Source organism: Myotis yumanensis, unplaced genomic scaffold (assembly GCF_028538775.1).
Source record: "Myotis yumanensis isolate MYYU_CA2020_CCGP unplaced genomic scaffold, mMyoYum1.0.hap1 SCAF_11, whole genome shotgun sequence".
Lineage (NCBI taxonomy): Eukaryota > Metazoa > Chordata > Mammalia > Chiroptera > Vespertilionidae > Myotis > Myotis yumanensis.
Window position 1 is genome coordinate 39,894,292 of NW_027223762.1, and position 19,543 is coordinate 39,913,834.

General features: G+C 45.2%; 1 protein-coding gene across 2 annotated transcripts in view; it reads right to left on the minus strand.

The window, feature by feature from the left end:
• The window catches only part of PPP3R1 (protein phosphatase 3 regulatory subunit B, alpha), a 65,007-nt gene extending 46,495 nt beyond the window's left edge, over positions 1-18,512 (minus strand). The window contains exon 1 of one of the 2 annotated variants that reach the window (XM_070429370.1): positions 18,069-18,508. In XM_070429370.1, coding sequence (XP_070285471.1) covers positions 18,069-18,071 — 3 coding nt within the window. In that variant the 5' untranslated portion in view covers positions 18,072-18,508. Of the gene's footprint in view, positions 1-18,068 lie in introns of both variants that reach the window. The other variant, XM_070429368.1, reaches the window with a different exon arrangement.
• Positions 18,513-19,543: the final 1,031 nt, after the last annotated feature.

A 19,543-nucleotide genomic window follows, 5' to 3' on the forward strand; every position in this document is an offset into this window, starting at 1 on the left:
CGGACTAATATCAGAATTATTGGAGTGCCAGAAGATGAGAGACAGCAAGATATTGAAAACCTATTTCAAGAAATAATGGCAGAAAACTTCCCCCACCTGGAGAAAGAAATGGACTTACAGGTCCAAGAAGCGCAGAGAACCCCAAACAAAAGGAATCCAAAGAGGACCACACCAAGACACATCATCATTAAAATGCCAAGAGCAAAAGACAAAGAGAAAATCTTAAAAGCAGCAAGAGAAAGAGGCTCAATTACCTACAAGGGAATACCCATACGACTGTCAGCTGATTTCTCAACAGAAACTTTGCAGGCCAGAAGGGAATGGCAAGAAATATTCAAAGTGCTGAATACCAAGAACCTACAACCAAGATTACTTTATCCAGCAAAGCTATCATTCAGAATTGAAGGTCAGATAAAGAGCTTCACAGATAAGGAAAAGCTAAAGGAGTTCATCACCGCCAAACCAGTATTATATGAAATGCTGAAAGGTATCCTTTAAGAAGAGGAAGAAGAAGAAAAAGGTAAAGATACAAATTATGAACAACAAACATGCATCTATCAACAAATGAATCTAAGAATCAAGTGAATAAATAACCTGATGTACAGAATGAACTGGTGATTATAATAGAATCAGGGACATAGAAAGGGAATAGACTGACTATTCTTGGGGGGAAAAGGGGTGTGGGAGATGCGGGAAGTGACTGGACAAAAATCATGCACCTATGGATGAACACAGTGGGTGGGGAGTGAGGGTGGAGGGTGGGGTGGGAGCTGGAAGGAGGGGAGTTATGGGGGGAAAAAAGAGGAACAAATGTAATAATCTGAACAATAAAGATTTAATTAAAAAAAAAGAGAAAAAAAAAACAATAAAGAATTATTTTTAAAAATCTATCTACACTAATAAAAGAGAAACATGCAAACTGGTGTCACTCCACTACGCCCACCAGCCAATCAGAGTGACTATGCAAATTAACCCTACAAAGATGCCGGTTAATTTGCATACGCAGGCACAGAGCGAAGACTGAAGGCTCCGAACGGAGTGAAGACTGAAGACTGAAGACTGAAGAGGCTTGGGCTTCTCCGCTGCAGCCGCAGCGGAGAAGCCAAGCCTCACTGCGGTCACAGTGGACCAAAGGCCTGGGTCCTGGGTGCTGGAGGAAAACCGGTGCCAGCAGCCAGGGGAAGAAAGGCCTATTGTGCGAATCTTCATGCAACAAGCTTCTAGTATATATATCAGTGATGGCGAACCTATGACACATGTGTCAGAGGTGACATGCGAACTCATTTTTTTGGTTGATTTTTCTTTGTTAATTGGCATTTAAATATATAAAATAAATATCAAAAATATAAGTCTTTGTTTTACTATGGTTGCAAATATCAAAAAATTTCTGTATGTGACACGGCACCAGAGTTAAGTTTGGGTTTTTCAAAATGCTGACACGCCGAGCTCAAAAGGTTCGCCATCACTGATATATATAAAAGGCTAAGTGACCGTCCAACCAGTACCTATGATGCGCAATGACCACCAGGGGACAGATGCTCAAAGCAAGAGCTGTGGTGACTTAGCAGTGGCAGTTCTTGGGTGACGCACACCCCGGAACCAGAGAGGAGGGAGCTTGATTCCAGGGTGCGTCACCCGAGAACTGCCCTCTTGCAATCCAGGACCCCTCAGCGGATGTCGGAGAGCTGGTTTCAGCCCGATCCCCACAGGCCAGGCTGAGGGACCTCACCTGCCAGAGGGACCCCGCTCTCTCTGCAGATGCCCTTCGAGCCTCAGCGCCATCCCAGGTGCAGCCAGCTGGCTGGGGAGGGACCATGGGAGGTTGGCTCCAAGGTGTGCCCGGCCCATCTCACCCAGTCCCACCCCGCCGGCCACCCTCTAATTAATTTCATTTCAATTTGCACGAATCTGTGCACCGGAGCACTAGTAAATAAATAAAAAGAAAAGATCATGTTAGAAAATGACTTTGGAAATGATCAGCACTCAAAGAAGAATTCATAAAAAATGGAAAATGAAATTAAAATAGAAAACTAATACAAGAGAAATTCACCAAATAAAAAGGAATGACTAAATACTGGAAGAGAATCAGTAGACTATGGTTCTAGTCTAATAGTTTAATCTTCTATTATGAATTTATCATAATCTATATTATTCTTTTAGTTTTCTTATACTATAACGAAACATATTACTTTGGTTCAATTATGGTTCATATTCTTATACAGTTTTAGAAATCATGTAAGAAAAAATTTAAGTAGGAAGGAGTTAAGAGTCACAAAAGGAACAAAATAATTATTCTTTTTATTAAATAATATTAAAAGCAAAGTATAACTTTAATTTGATCAATAATAACTCTAACTTATGCATATTGCTAATGTAAGAGTAATTACCAACACTAGCCCTACAAAACTATCTTTAAAATGACTTTAAGGGATGGCATTTTTAAAAATCAGCTGCCGATTTACTATAACACACAGTTGTAAGTACTTCCTTATTTTATGAACACACAAAGATGGACCAAATTATTCTGGGTCTCTGTCAGAAAAAAATATTTTCTGAATAGTCACACAACTAATGTGGCTGTGGATGGAACAAGATTCTACCTTAACTAGACTTAAGTTAAAAGCAAAGAGGAGTTGCTTTTAAAGAATCAGTTTCCCATTATGATTACCTTACTACACTGTAAGCTCCATAAGAGCAAAGAGCACTTTTTTTTCACTATTCTTCAGTGCATAATATATAGAAAACATTATATATAAACAATATACTATATGTAAAAAATATTTTGAATTATCTCCAAAGTATGCTTTTGTAACTCTTTATTATCCCTCTTTGTTATTTCTTTGAAAAAATGTTTTGAGTTCCAAACAATTGGTATATGAACTTTATACATAGTCCATTTGCCAATTAACCATCTTCTTTATGCCAACCAACAATTTTTCCAGGAATGAGGCTTCCAACATTTAAGAAAACTCTTAAAAGACAGATTAGTTGTCCAAAAAGGTTAAGAATGATATCTTACAACGTGCTTATACACTGTAAGCAATTAATAAAGACAAGGATTTAAGAAGATTCATTCCTAAAGGTACAAAATCTCTCTCCAGAAGCTGATTCAAGAGGCAGTTGGCATCTAAATGAGAGGACATGTTTGCTATAACATGATACTTATTTTCCTGAAAAAACTTCATGTTCTTAACATTAAAAATAACATGGCTTAAGGAAAAGAGATGGAAGCAGACACTCAAAACCTAAGCAACTCAGTAACCAGAGTACTAACAAAATCAACAAAAATCCTAATAAGCATATTAACATAAAGATGTACTAAATAGGTATGGAACTTTTTTTTTTTTTTGCAGTTTGAACCAATTTTTATTTATAGAAAGAGGATTTTAAAAATTAAAAATCTGTGGAAAGATAAGCACTAAAATATGAAGTTGGCAGTTTCTGGGTGGTATTAGGGGTGACTTGTGTATGGGGAAAGGTCTCAGTAAACCTGTCAAGTTTTTGAAGACTTTAGAAAGCTAATGCAATAGGCATATAGAATTCTAGTGTCTAAATAATTGGAAAAAGATGTTAAGTATGGAACTTTTTAAAGTACCAATCAAAGTATCAGGAAAAAGAATATGGTGTATTTCAAGTTAAGTTATAAAAACAAAGGAAAAATGCACAAATATCTGAGGAAATTGTGAAATTAATTTTTCTAACACTAATACATGGCCAAATTGAGTAACGAGAAAAAATGTAGGCTATATGGATATTATACAGTACTGCATTCTTCAGTTCACTGCTTTCAACTGTGTTAATATATTTTGGATTCAGCTGCCACTAATTCATGGCACGAAGCACTAAGATGCTGGGAACGTTATAAATACATTTATTTTCCTCTTCATCAACAGTATGTGAGCCAGACTGTAATGTCTCAAAAGTCCCTCAAGTAAATGACTGAGCCTCCCAACGCCACACCAGGCAGGCCATGTTTCTATGTTTTACTCTTTTAGTACAGACTGCAACTAATGACTGCTTACAACAGTGATGGCGAACCTATGACATGCGTGTCAGAGATGACACGCGAACTCATTTTTTTGGTTGATTTTTCTTTGTTAAATGGCATTTAAATATATAAAATAAATATCAAAAATATAAATCTTTGTTTTACTATGGTTGCAAATATCAAAAAATTTCTATATGTGACACGGCACCAAAGTTAGGGTTTTTCAAAATGCTGACACGCCGAGCTCAAAAGGTTCGCCATCACTGGCTTACAACTTAGGTAGTAGTGCCTGGCCAGCATGGCTCAGTGGTTAAGCATCGACCTGTGAACCAGGAGGTCATGGTTCAATTCCTGTTCAAGGCACATGCCCAGTGTGGGGTGTGTAGAAGGCAGCCAATCAATGATTCTCTCTCATCATTGATGTTTCTCTCTCTCTCTCCCCCTCTCCCTTCCTCTCTGAAATCAATAAAAATATATTAAAAAAAAAAAAAAAGATTTAGGTAGTAGTAAAGGGGAGAAAAAGGAATGCCAGGTTCCCAGATAGGAGTGAATGGATAGATAGGGTTTCCATTAAGAAAAACTAGAGAATGATGAAGCACTAGTAAGAAGACAATAATGAATGTAATTTTAGTTATGTTGAGTTTGGTTTCTTACAGATACCCTTATTTAGATAAAAATCCAGTAAAAAATGTGATCCATCGACTGAAGCAGAATAGAATGATGTGGGCTCAAAATATGAATCATCATTACATAAGATGTAATGAAACTGTGAGAATAAACAAACAATTACTATTATATGTAGAGGCCTATGCTGGCAGCAGGAGATATATTCTAGAGTAAGAGTAGAGAACAATACAACTAAGGCCCACTCTCAGCAAGCTCACATTAAATCATGGGAAGACAGATAACAACCAAACACCTACAAACTGATTAATCATGTGCTACAAAGACATAAAAAGGCACATACAGTGGCCTAACATGAGGAACTTGTGAGGCACTCCAAAATAGCCCTTGCAATGAGTGGATTAAAAAACTGTGGCACATCTACACAATGGAATACTATGCTGCAGTAAGAAAGAAGGAATTCTTACCATTTGCAACAGCATGGATGCAACTGGAGAGCATTATGCTAAGTGAAATAAGCCAGTCAGAGAAAGATAAATATCACATGATCTCACTCATTTGTGGAATATAATGAACAACATAAACTGATTAACAAAAACAGATCCAGAGACAGAGAAGCATCAATCAGACCGTCAAACCTCAGAGGGAAAGTAGGGGAGGGTGGGGGTCAGGGGGAGAGATCAACCAAAGGACTTGTATGCATGCATATAAGCCTAACCAATGGACACAGACACCAGGAGGGTGAGAGCAAATGGTAAGAATTCCTTTTTTTTTTTTTTTTTTTACTACAGCATAGTATTCCACTGTGTAGATGTACCAGTTTTTTAATCCACTTATTACAAGGGCTATATTGGAGTGCCTCTCAAGTCCCTCATGTTAGGCAGACTGAAGGGTCCTGAGTTCGATTCCAGTCAAGGGCATGTACCTTGGTTATGGGCTCAATCCCTAGTAGGGGGCATGCAGGAGGCAGCTGATCCATGTTTCTCTCTCATTAATGTTTCTACTTCTCTATCCCTCTCCCTTCTTCTCTGTAAAAGTCAATAAATAATATTTGTTTTTAAAAAAGGATAAAAATGCTAATATTCCCTGGGAAGTATAACTCAGTTAGTTCGGTGTTGTCCTATGCACTGAAAGGTTACTGGTTTGATTCTTGGTCAGGGCACATGCCAGGTTTTAGGTTCACTCCCCAGTAGGGAATGTCCAGGAGGCAGCCGAGCCATTCCTCACTCTCACGTCGATACTTTTCTCTCCCCCTCTACCTCTAAAAATCAATTTTAACAATATATTTTTTAAATGCTAATAGGTCTAATAAGGCTAATGGTAAAGGTTTGATCCTTTTGTGGGTTGCTGTGCTTCATTCTCTTGTGGCCAGGTGTTAAAATATATGCCTAAAACTAATATGCAAATAAAAATAAATACTCTGTATTGTTTACAAAACACAAGAGACCTGGCTAGAGCACAGATGAATTTAATAATGCTACCAGAAAAACAAGTCAAAGTGGTATTTCATTTACAGAAATGTTTTTGGGATAGCAATAGGACTATTAGCATGGCCCTCTTTATGATTCTCTTGAGAAAGGGCTGTAACTAACAAACAAAACCTCTGAGGAAATAACCCATAAAAACCTATAACTTGTTGAATTATCAGTGCTAAATTTTAAAGGATTTCCTATAGAAATCTTCAAATGTTTATCAAAACCAAAGACAAACACAGAAACATATTTCAGTCACATTTCATTTCAAAACTTTATTCCTGTGCCAGATGTATACTTTAGCTTTAATTATATTGTCAAACTCATGACCACAAAGAGAAAGTCCAAGGAGAAAACACAGAAAGGGAGAGAGTAGCTGTAGGCTTTTGAAGAAAATAATTATCTGGAAGGTTAAAAGTGAGGAAGAAGCTTTAATCTGGCAAACTTGAAATAAAATAGATGCTTTATCCACTACACTTCTGAGGTTGTTTCCTTTTTATATTCAGAAAATGTTACCCATGTAGTTAATGCTTAGTAAGGTTATAAGTGAAAAAAGTACAATGTTTTAGTAAAATCTTATTGTCCTTATGAGTATTTTCATAAGGATACTGTTAGAGTACAGACCCTTTTTAAAGTACCAACTTCAATCATTATGAAACTGTTACCTGATTAGAAAAATTATGCTCAATTGTTTTTGACTTAATGCTTACATTTGAAATACAATTAAAAACCTTGAAATAAACTGACTGTAATGAGAAAACTAGAGCATGGAATCATTAAAATCTGCAAGTCTGACCTTCTGTAATTTTTTAAATAAAAACTAAATTATAAAAAGGTTAATAAATCCACACACAGAGATAAGTTTTAAGAAAATGGAGAGAAAAAACAACAACTCCCTTTTGGAAAGAATATACAAGAAACACAACAGTGATCAATACAAGGGCAAGTGGGTGACCAGGTAAGATTTACTTTCCATTTTACACTTTTCAATGTGGTTTAATTTTTTTAAAAATATATTTTATTGATTTTTCACAGAGATGAAGGGAGAGGGATAGAGAGTTAGAAACATCGATGAGAGAGAAACATCGATCAGCTGCCTCCTGCATACCTCCCACTGGGGACGTGCCCACAACCAAGGTACATACCCTTAGCGGGAATCGAACCTGGGACCTTTCAGTCCGCAGGCCGACACTCTATCCACTGAGCCAAACCGGTTAGGGCATGTGGTTTAATTTTTAAAGCAAATGAATAGTGCCTAAAGAACTTTAAAATTTTTTTTAACAATATCAATCTACAATTGTATGTTTCCCCGTGAACTCAGAAAATGGTTCCTTTTAGATCCATGTAATTTGCTCAGAAGCTACTAAAGCAAAGACAAAGCAGTAAGCTCTTTTTAAAAATATGCTTTTATTGATTTCAGAGAGGAAGGGAAAGAGAGAGAGAGAGAAATATCAATGATGAGAGAGAATCATCAATTGGCTGCCTCCTACACGCTCCACACTGGGGATCAAGCCCAAAACCAGGCATATGCCCTGACTGGGAATTGAATTGCAACCTCCTTGCTCACAGGTTGACACTCAACTACAGAGCAATGCTGGCTGGGCAGTAAGCTCTTTTCTTGTTAAAACTTCTGTTTCCCAGACTCATTTCCTAGGTCACTGACCCGCTGCTGTCCTCATCTTGGTCCACCTATTATCCTATCTAATAAAAGAGAAACATGCAAATTGACCATAACCCCGACACCCTTCCCATTGGCTAATCAGCATATCCTTATGCAAATTAACTGCCAACCAAGATGGCGGCCGGCAGCCAGGCAGCTGAAGCGAACAGGAGGCTTGCTTGCTCCAGTGATGGAGGAAGCCAAGGTTCCCCGCCTGCCGCTGCCGGCCTCTGAGCTTGCACTCTAAGAAAAAATGTTGCAAGTATAGAAGCTAAACAAACTCCAGAAACCTGCTTTCAGCCAGCAGGGCTTCAGCCAGCAGGACCGCAACAGTGTTTCAATTATAGAACCCTAACAAACCCAGTACCTGCTTTCAGCAGCCGAGGTCTCAGAGCTGCAGCCAAGCCTCAGAATTGAAGACGGCTCTCAGCTCCAGTGACAGCCATAGAAGGTAAATAAATCCCAGAATAAAAGAAAAAAAGGAGAGGTTGGGAGCTTCAGTCGCCCGCCAGCCTGAAAACAGCCTTCAGCCCCTCACCCAGACTGGCCAGGCACCCCAGTGGGGACCCCCACCCTGAAGGAGGTGTGACCAGCTGCAACCAGCCATCATCCCCTCACCCAGACTGGCCAGGCACCCCAGTGGGGACCCCCACCCTGAAGCAACAAGATGGCGGCTAATTTGCATACTGAAGGCGGGCAGCAGTGGGTAAGGCTGTCCGCGGTCCCGGGACCCGGATCTGTAACCCTGCCGGGCGGGTGGCAGCGCGGGAGGCTGTCTGCTGTCCCAGGACCCGGATCTGTGACTCTGCCAGGCGGTGGGCAGCGCTTGAGGCTGTCGGCGGTCTGGGACCTGGATCCATGACCTGGCGGGCGGGGGGCAGCGCTTGAGGCTGTCCGCGGTCTGGGACCCGGATCCGTGACCTGGCGGACGGGGGGCAGGGGCAGTGCTTGAGGCTGTCCGCGGTCCCGGGATCCGTGACCCTTCCCGGCGGGGCGGCAGCTCGCACAGGGGCGGATCCGCCGGGGTTGGGCAGGGCAGGATGCCTGGCTTCCGCCCAGCCCCAGTCACTCTGGGCAGGTGAGCAGTGCAGAGAGCCTCTGGACAGGGGAGGCAGGCCGGCGGAGGGCGGCCTGTACTCCCCATATGGAGGTGGTGACAGCTGTGAGCGCGCCAAGCGGAGCCTGCAGGCTGAGCTGAAGTAGCGCCTGCAGGCCATCAGTGCCCAGGAGTGGCTGCGCAAGATCCACCTCCTGGCCCAGAAGGTGCAGGATCACAGGGACAGCCACGGTGGCGGGCCAGACTGACATCCTCCTGGCCGCACCACGGGGGTTTGCGGATCTGCAAAGCCAGTGGCCTCTGGTGTGCACATCCCCCCCTGGCGTGCGAACATCCCCCAGCACACTGTCACCCTCCCAGGCCTGCAACAGTTGCAAACCAAGGCGTGCACAAGTTCCCCCCGCCTCTCCACCGCACTTCCATCAACCCGGCATGCCTAACACCCCCACAGGATGTGCACACATCCCCTCTGATGCGCTCACGTCCTTTGGAGAGTGTCTGGGTATTCTGGGTGCTGAGGGTGGGTGCCTGTGAGATGACAGTGAGAGGGTGGAGTGGTGATGCCCTGTTCCCACGGAGGCCAGTGCAGCTACGAGATCACCTCTGGGGGGTTAATGCAGGTGCTGAGGCAGGAGCAGGTGCAAATAGACACACCTGGTGGGCACGGACGGCACTCGCTGAGGTGCCTTCAGTCAGCGTTCAAGATCAAGAACCCAGAGGCGGAGAGGAATTCCGTCCTCTCAGTGAAACAGTGGGATAGTCGGGGCGACTATAGAGGAGGAATGTGCACTCTGGGGCCAGCACCCATGAGCAAAGGCTGCCCTGAGTCTCGCTTGCTTGGGGCCTAGCTTACTCCTGCTGGGCAGCGGGTGACAGGACGTGCTTTTCCGAATTAATGAGAGAAAACGTTGATTCTCCTACTGCCCACGTAGGTGGAAAGTGAAGTGGGGAGACATGTGGGGAGTGAGCAAGGTTCCCTGTCTGGGGGTTCCAAATCTGCTGTTGGTTTATTTCACCACTGACTAGAGATATACAGGGTGTCCCCCCAAGATGTATACACACTTTGAATACCTACTAATTCCAATGGTTTTAAGCAAAAGAAAAAAACAACAATGGAGCTGTTATCTGTTAAAAGTGTGGGCACAAACAGGTAGTTGGACATTCCCTGAGGGGTCTCAGATTGGAGAGGGTGAAGGCCAGACTGAGGGGCCCCTTCCCCCCCACCCCTACTCCAGTGCACGAATTTCGTGCACCAGGCTACTAGTCTAAATATATAAAAGCCCAGCGACCGAAACAGTGGGACCACCAGAATGACCTGTGCCTATGACATGCACTGTGGCAGCCAACCAGCCTGATCCGGGCCCGGATTGGGGGTGGGGCCGGCCAACCACTCGTGGCCCCTCCCCCCGCCAGCCCGGCCCCATGGGCCCCCATCAGAGTGGGCAGGCCGGACACCACCCATGCACAAATTCATGCACCAGGCCTCTAGTTTAGTAATATTTACTTAATACCCTGCTACCTGTCTACCAAATCCCCCACAACTGATATTATACTCTTTTTCCATACTAAATCTCACCCTATTTGCCTCAATCTCAACTTTAGCAGTTAATCTTGCCTTAAACTATCTCAAGTTACTGAGGTGATTTAGGCCACCTGGTATGAACTCCATTATTAAAACATTAGAGGCCCAGTGCAAAAAATTCGTGCTGGGGGGGGGGGGGGGGGTGGTCCCCCTTAGCCCAGCCTGCACCCTCTTCAATCCAGGACATCCCTGGACCGCTGGCTCCTAATCACTCACCTGCCTGCCTGCCTGGTCACCCCTAAATGCCCCCCCGCCGGCCTGATCGCCCCTCATTGCCTCTGCATGCCGGCCTGATTGCCCCTAACTGCATGCCCCCCTGCCAGCCAGGTCGCCCCCAACTGCACTCCCCTGCTGGCCTGGTCGCCCCCAACTGACCACCACCCCCCCCCCCCCCCGCTGGCCTTGTCGCCCCTCACAGCCCTCCCGCTGGCCTGGTAGCCCCACGCAGCCTGCTCATTCAGTTGTTTGGTCGTCCCCCACTAACTCCCATGCCGGCCTGGTTGCCCCACGCAGCCTGCTTGTTCAGTCATTTGGTCGTCCCTCACTAACCCCTCTGCTGGCCTGGTTGTAGACAGCCATCTTGTGATGGTGAGGCGGTCAATTTGCATATTACCTCTTTATTTTATAGGGTATTTGTTGCCATGGCCTACTCTCCTCACCTTGATTTCCGCCCTCTCTTTTGAAGTCCCTCCTTTCCTTTTATCCCTCTTTCTACCACTTCTAGGGCTCATTCTATTAATCATCATTTCTTACAGCTCCCTCTCCTGGCTTCTCTTCTAATTTTAAATACCTATATCGCCTATCCTAAGAAAAAAAAAACTTACTCCAACTATAAAACACTTTTTCTTTATTCCTTTCTTCACAAATGTCTCAAAAAAAATACTCATTGCCTCCACTGTCTCATTAGAACTTACTCTTTTATTCTATTTATTCATTCACAATTCCTTCTTCAAACACTACTTACCATCTATAATATAACAAGTATTTGGAATATAGCAATGAAAAGACAAAGACAAGGCCTCTGCATTTTGTTTAAATTCCCTTGAAATCTTATTTTCATTACCCAAAACTTAACTGAGTTACTGTCTTAAAGATTATGTCCTCTGTAATAGCTTTCATTTTTATCTCCTTCCCTCATATTAACAGATGAGAAAAATCTTGTCTAAAAAGAGTTATATGCCTTCCTGCCTTTTTGCTCAAACTATCAATAATTCCATCTTTATCCCTCTGAATCTTCAACTGCACCTTCTTTCCTGGCTTGTTCCCTTAATCTCCAAATAAATTATTACTCAAACCTAAATTCTGTAGCTTTCATCTTCTCTCCTAGTAGTCAAAGCTTCAAGGAACAGTTTATACTCAACGTCTGGTCACCACCCATTCCTCAACTCACGGCATCCTGGCTTTCCTTACTACCAGTACAAAATGGTGTGGGTTTTTTGTACTGTTCCCAAAGTTACCTGATCCCTCCTAAAGACACTTTTAAGTTCTCCTCTTTCCTCATCTCTGCAATATCTAGACACTGCTGACTCCTTCAGATCTGACATCACTCTGCTAATTATCCAACTATCCCTCTAGCTATTTATTCTCAGACAGCCTTCACATGTTTCTCATCCCGACTCTTTAATGCAATGTTCTTCTAGGTTTGCACTCTTCTCATTTTATATTCTTTATAGGATGTCATCCAGTTTCATGGCTTCAACTACTTCCTAATATAAATACAAAGACAATGCTCAAATCCTTAATCCAAGCCCAGATTTCTCTTCTTAGCTTCAGAGATAGCCAGTTACCTGTTGGCCATATCTACTCAGATGTCCTATGACTACTTTAAATTCAACATGTCCAAAATAGAAATCATCACTCTCCCAAATTTCATTGCCCTATATCTTCTAGGCAGACAAAGTGTTATGTCTAACAAGTCCCAGATGCTGCTAATGCTGCATCAACAGCTCGGGATCAACATTTTGAGAATCACTGCTCAAACATGTTGCCCCTTCCTATGGCTAGACTATCAGGTTCCTTCTGCTATCTCCTGGGCCATTGTATCTATGCAGCAGGAACTGTTAATATTTCACAGCACCTTGTCCCATTGAACTTAGAATGTTTAGCATTCTAAATGTTAATTACCAAAATATAAGAAAAGACAAGAGATGAATCCAGTCATCACAGCACACTGGAAGTTTCTTGAGGATGGGAAAGCACTTCCCATGGAAGTAAATGCTCAATAAATATTTGCTGAATGCATGGCACTACCATCTATCCAATCACCCAAGCCAGAAGCCACAACAGGATTCACCCCTCTGCTTCCCCATAATCCAGTAGTCACCAAGTCCTATCTCCTACCTCCTAAAAGTCTCTCATACCTCCACTCCATATGCACTGTTACTACCTTTCAAGTCCTGATTTCTCACATGAATTACCATAATTTCTTGATCATCCCCATGTCCAGATTCATCTATCCTATTTTATTATCCACACGACCAACTAACTGATCTCTCGAAAAAAGTACCGTAGTCTCCCCTCATCCACATTTCTCTTTCCTTGATTTCAGTTACCTGTGGTGAACCAACGTCTAAAAACATTCAATGTAAAATTCCAGAAACAAACAGTTCATAAGTTTTAAGTTGGGTGCCATACTGAGTAGGGTGATAAATGCCACACCACCCTGCTCAGTCTTACTCCCTCCCTCCTAGGATGTGAATCATCCCTTTGCCCAGAGTGTCCACACTTTATACGCTACCGGTCCATTAGTCACTTAGTAGCAGTCTTGGTTGTATGTGAGAGAGACCACATTCACATAACTTAGGTATATAGGGTTCAGTACTCTCTGTGGTTTCAGGAATCCACTAGGGATCTTGTACAGTATCCCCCTGGGGAAAGGGGAGAAACTACTGTAATGTGATAATGTCATTCTCCTGCTTAAAAATAATAGCTTCCCACCGCCTTTAAGGGAAAAATGTAAATTTCTTCATAGGACATGCAAACCTCTCCCCCAGATCTTGACTCAATTTACCTGACAACCTCTCTCTCCCTTCTACCCTAAACCCTTACTCTCCAGCCATGCTCAACAGGCTTGAATATCTTAAGCCTTCATGGCTTTAAACATCAAACTCTCATCTAGAGCCAAGTTCCCCACTGGCTAAATAATCATCATTTTAAAACTCAGCTCAGACACCATCTCTTCCAGAGAAGCTTTCTTTGAGTGACATTCACTTCCCTGCTCCATCCCAACCCCAGTTTACATTAAGTCTCTCCCCTGACATGTGCTTTTACAGCACCCATGTTTAGTTTATTTACTTAAGTTCTCTGGAAATTACAATTATGTCTTATGTTTACATAGTCAGTACAAACATAAAAGATACTCAACTAAAATTTAAATAAATACATTCCTTGCTATCCTCTAAGTAGTGGCTCTCAAAATTTAGCATGTATCAGGATTACCTGAAAGATCTTTAACATCTATACTGCTTGGCACCATTCCAAGTTTTAGATTCAGTTGTTCTAGTGCAGAGCCTAACAAGTTCCTAGATGCTGCTGATGCTGTTGGTCCAGGAGCCACATTTTGAGGATCAGTGTTCCAAATATGTTGTCTGTTCCTATCTCCAGGATTTTAAGAGTCTTTTCCTAGCTGCCTCCAACTCTGCCTACTGCAATCCCAATAATCATTTCAGACCCAGCTCAATTGTCACCTCCTTCATAAAACTTTCCTTAACCCCAGATGAAACTGATCTTGCTTTTTCCTCAATTTCTATTGGGCTTTGTGTATACTATTCGTATGATCGCTCATGCTAACTTTTTTCACATCTACTGACATTTGCCTTATGTTCTCTACATAAATGAAGGTAGGAAACCTGCCTTAATCAATTTACAACTCTCTACACACAAGCACAATAACCAGTGAACAACAGACAAAATCTGCAAATATTTGTTAATACTAGAGGCACGGTGCATGACATTCGTGCATTGGGGGGGAGGGGTCCCTCAGCCCGGGCCGCACCCTCTCACTCCCCTAAGACCGCAGGCAGATATTCCCCGAGGGGTCCTTAGCACTGCTGCGGAGGTGGGAGAGGCTCTTGCCAGCCATGAGCAGGGCTTCTGGCTGAGCAGTCTGCCCCCTGGTGGTCAGTGTGCATCATACAGATACATCATTTTGCTGTACAGTCTATTTGCATATTAGCCTTTTATTATATAGGATGACTGAATCCCTTATGCTTGCCCAGATTCTGGGCCCATAGTCTGTTTAACTTGCTTAATCCTTCTGGCCCAAGCTGACTTCCTTATACGGCTTTGTACTTTTGCTTGCCTTACTATCTATGACAGATGCCTGGTCCTCCAACAGTGGTCTGTCCCCCATGGTTACTGACCTACCCTTAAGTCAGCTTCTTTACCTTGAACTCTGAGCCTTTTTAATTTTCTCATCCACTATGATGAGAAAATTAAACATGAGTGGAGAAATTTTTTCCTCATGACTGATGTGAATTTTAATTCTGCTGGCCATAAGACATGTTGTTTGATTTTTTTATGATTATTCTTTCTTTGTCAGAGAATCTGAACTAGATAGACTATGTGATGTACAATTCTAAGTACAGTTAATGTAAACAGCAATAAATGTGTTTTAAATTCTATTTATGTATCATGGCAATAATTTTAACAAAAAGGTAAAAAACACAAAGTCACAAGATTATTATATGCAAGGTTGCTCTAGGTAACAAAATTTAAAGTAGCAAATTACTTATGCACTAGGTTCATATATTCATCCAAAACAAAATTCATATTACCCAGTCTAATAAGAATAGACACAAAAAGCCTGGTCATATTTCTAAATTATACTAAGCACATAGTAAAAACTATTTCTGATATGTGAAAAGTTAAGGAGGTTTCTTAAAATGCCTCTACAAAATTTACTCCTTTAAAAATTACTCAGAGACTGTTTTTAATCACAGCGACCTAAACATTCTTCTATTTGATTATTTTTATTCTTTTTCCATTACTTTACACGTAACATTTAAGTACTCTAAAACTATACATGCCTACCTAGAGAATTGTGAAGATATATGTTTATTTCAATAACATCTATTTATTTATTTATTTTATCAAAGGCAACTGACCCTTAGTGATTTGGGGGAAATTCCCAGGAGGTCAGTACTCATTGTTTTGTAGTCAGATACATAATCACCATTCCTCCCCAAGTGCTCAGCAGTTTAAAACTCAACTAGAGCCCTGGCTGGGTGGCTCAGCTGGTTGGAGTGTAGTCCCATACACCAAAGAAAAAAAAGGTTGCAGGTTTGATTCCCAGTCAGGGCAACCATTTGATGTTTCTTTCTCTCTCTCTTTCTCTCTCTCTCTCTCTCTTCCTCTCTCTCTAAAATTAAACAAAATAAACACCACAACATATCCTCAGGTAAGGATTTAAAAAATAAAAAAATGAAACTCAATTAGAGGTTTAATTTTCAGAAGAAAAAGTACTTTTAAGACAGCAACTAAAATTAATACATGTCAAGATTCTTGACTGTTTCAATCTAACCTAATAAGCCTTTTACTTTCCCCTTACTTAATCACTGATACTCAAAAATTAATTCATAAATTAAAATGTTGACAAAAATGTAAATGTAACTATGTTCATGATACTCGGTAAGAGTTAAGGGAGTGAAAATTTTCAAAATTGTATGCTAGGAAAATGAACCAGATCACTCCAAAGCCCAATTCATTCGAGTTAATCAATATCCCATATGGCAGAGATGAGCTATAGATACTTGGCCTTGCCACTCTGAAACCAGTGCTGTGTTCAACTGACCAAAATAATACTAAAGTTGGGAAGCCACTGTCAAAACAAGTAATGTAGATCCTAAGATAATATTGAAAGAATGGTAGAAAAAAGAGCCAAGTAATCAGAAAATAAATACTGAAAAGAAAACCTGAAAGAAGAGGGAAATGATGACCTGGAAGAAAACAATATTGTATGGTAAATCTCAAAAAAAAAAAAAAAAAAAAAGGTGGGGGGGGTTGTTAGGGGAATACACTACAAGAAAAGAAAAATACTTGCAGACTAGATCATTTTGCTATATAATGTACAAACAACAAAAGGCTAGATGATTGTTCCTGAAAATTTAGTTTATAAATACAGGTAAAAATATTCCCTGCAATCCACCAAAGATCTTCAAGATCCTGACCTTTGAGTAAAATACATGTATAAGGAAGTTGTATATGAATGACTGAACGAAGATGTTTTCTGTAACAGCCTGGAAAAGCCTACATACATTTTTTGTTATTCTTGTGACCAAAGTTGCCTAAGACGCCTCCCAAGTTGGCAGGGAAAAGCTTATGCGTATCAACATCACTGATCATGTATTAAGTCCGCTCCTAGGTTGGATTTTAAGGTAGCTAGTAAGTACTTAAATCACTTGACCTGTATTTTAAATAAAAGCTGACTTACTTGACTATTCTAACGTCACTTTCTTCTCACCCAATCACGCCAAATGGAGTTTACACGTTGCAACCCACAGAATGTCTTCACTAACCCAACACTCTATTTTGAAACGCTACCTAAATTCTGCACACAGGGTGAAACGCAATGACCACGAAAAGGCGCAAGACATTACCACCCCACATCCTTCTGAAAACCTTCTGCCAAACTGGGGAGAGACTTTTGGAAAAAGCATTCGCCAACCAAATCACAGGCTCGACTCTCGGATGCACCCGGGGGAGCACGGCGAGCCTCGGCCGCCCGGTACACAAATCCCTGATGACAAAAGGCAACGACACCGGCCGCCCCGGGTCGGGGCCAGAGGACCGGTAACGGGCTAACAGGGCGTCGTTGATTTCTCGGCCGCGGTGACAGAGGCGGGGAGACACACCCCTAGCGTCGGCTGGAAACACTACAGCAGGGAGTTCTACCTCGGGATGACTGGGAGGGTAAGGAAAGACAAATTTAAATCGCCATGATTCAAAAACAACCACCGAGAAGGAGAGACTTGACGAGGCAACAAAGAAAACGAAAAACAACAACAACAACAAAAAACCCTGGGCAGGAAGAAAGCATAAAAAAGACAGCATCCCCATTTAGCCAAGACGGAGTCCGGGTGTGCGGCCGTGAATCGGCACCTTGGTCGGCCCTTCCCGGCCCGCCAGGCGGAGACCGGCCGCCGCGGGAGCAGCCCCGCACGGCGGCTCCCGGCGGCGGAACCCGCACCGACAGCAGAGGGGGAAGCGGGCGGCAGGGTTGCTGCCGAGGCTCCTGCTCGAAAATGGAGTGGGAGTGGGAGCAGGCGCAGCCCGGGGAGAAAGCGGGTCTTATATAAAGAGCCATTTGTCACATTTTCTTTCCGCCGGATTTCGGAAGAGCCCGGACTGGGGAGAGTCTGGGGGCGGCCGGGGGCTCCACCTGGAGGAGGGGCCGCCCGAGTCCTGCGGGGCGGCCGGGGGCGGCTCCAGGCCGACGGCCGGAAGGGGTGGGGGTCGAGGCAGAGGCGGAACCCGGCGGCCGGGAGGGCAGGGGCGCCGCGGAGCACCGGCCCGAAGCCCCCGGGGCCGCCGAGGGCTCTCGGACCCGCCGCGGCAGCAGCCCGGCCGGGTCTCTCGAATTTTCCAGCGGGGGAAGCCCGCCGGGGGCGTCGGGGTTCGCCTCCGCCCCCGCCCCTGGACGCGGCGCGCGGGGGAGGGCTGGTGCACGGGGGAAGCAAAGGTCTCACCATTTTGCTGGCGGGCGGTCGGCGGCTGGCTCGGACGGAGGAGAGTGTCGGCGCTCAGACGGGCTCCTGCAGGAAGCGGCGGCGGTGGCGGCCCAGCTGCGCTCGGCTGGGGCGGCTGCGGCCCTCGGGACACCCGCGGGGGAGGGGGTGCGGGCTGGGGGAGGGGAGGCGGCGCCGCGGGGCCCGCGCCGACGGGGTGACTGGGCACGCGGGAGCGGGCGGGGGAGAAGAAAAATTAAGGTCGAGATTCAGGAACCGAAAGAGCGGGAGGAGAGGCGGCGAGCAGGGGTCGAGGCGGAGAGGCGCGGGAGATGGAGGCGAGGGCCAGGCGGCTCCCGGGCTGCAGCTTCGCGCTCAAGCTCACGCCGGAGCCGTGACGGACTCACTGCAGTGGCTCGCGCTGACCCGCAACCTCCAGGCACGAAAAAGGGGGAGGGCGGGAGAGGGAGGGGAAAGCAGCGCGCAGAGGGGCGGAGGGCGGGGGCGCGCGGAGCCGGCGGCGGGGGCGGGGCTTCCGCGAGCGCCGCACATCCGGGCACCCGCGCGGCTCGGCGGCGGCGGTGGCCGCGGCGCTCTGCGAGCTCTGGTTGGGGAGCGCGGAGCGCGCCGACGCGTTCGCCCCTCCGCCGCCGCCCCTGCGTGCGGGGCGGGGCTAGGGCAGGGGCGGGATCGCGGACGTCGGTGACGTTGCGTGGCGAAGCCCTTCCTGTCAGGTGGCTGGAGGCGGGTGTCCGGGGAGGAGGGGGGGGCGGGGGGAGGCAGGGCGGAGCGGGGAAGGAGGAAATGCGAGGGTTCCCTGGGAGGGAGGAAATGCTCGGGGTGCGCGGTCCCCGGGCGGAGGGGGGCTTGCGCTCGGGAGTGGGAGGCTCGTGGGGGGCGGGGGCGGAGCAGATGAGGGGCTTATCGTGTCAGAACCACCCAGACGCCGCACCAAAAAGGGGGAAAAAGACCAAGCCTTGGGCTGGAGGGACTCGGTTTGCTCCTGAAGACGGTATCTTTCCATCGGTGTGCGGACTGGGACCCGCTGCTCGGCGCGCCCACGCCGCTGCGGCGCTCGCAGGCCGCCGCCCCTGCAGGAGCCGGTTGGCCCAGCGGGGCTGGGCTGGGCTGGGCTGGCCGGGCGGAGAGCCGCCGCTGGAGGCGTGGGAGCCCCGGGACGGCGAGCCCCGGCTGCGGCCACTCCCGCCCAGGCGTCCTCTCCCCGCGCGGCGTGGCCCCCGTTCCCCCCACCCTCCACCCCGCGGCTGCCTTCTGCAGGGCGCCGCCGTGTTTGCTTTCGGAAAACGCCCCCTGGTTGCTTTCGTGAGGCTGTGTCCGCTTTGGTGCCGGTGGCCGTGCCCAGAGAATTCAGACTACAATGGGGCATGGAGTCCAGGAAAGCAGAAGGGGGAACAGGAAGTTATTCGGGGAAAATAAAAGAGCTGACAGGAGGAGTGTGAGAAGGATGATGAAGAAAATACTTCGCAACCATTTTA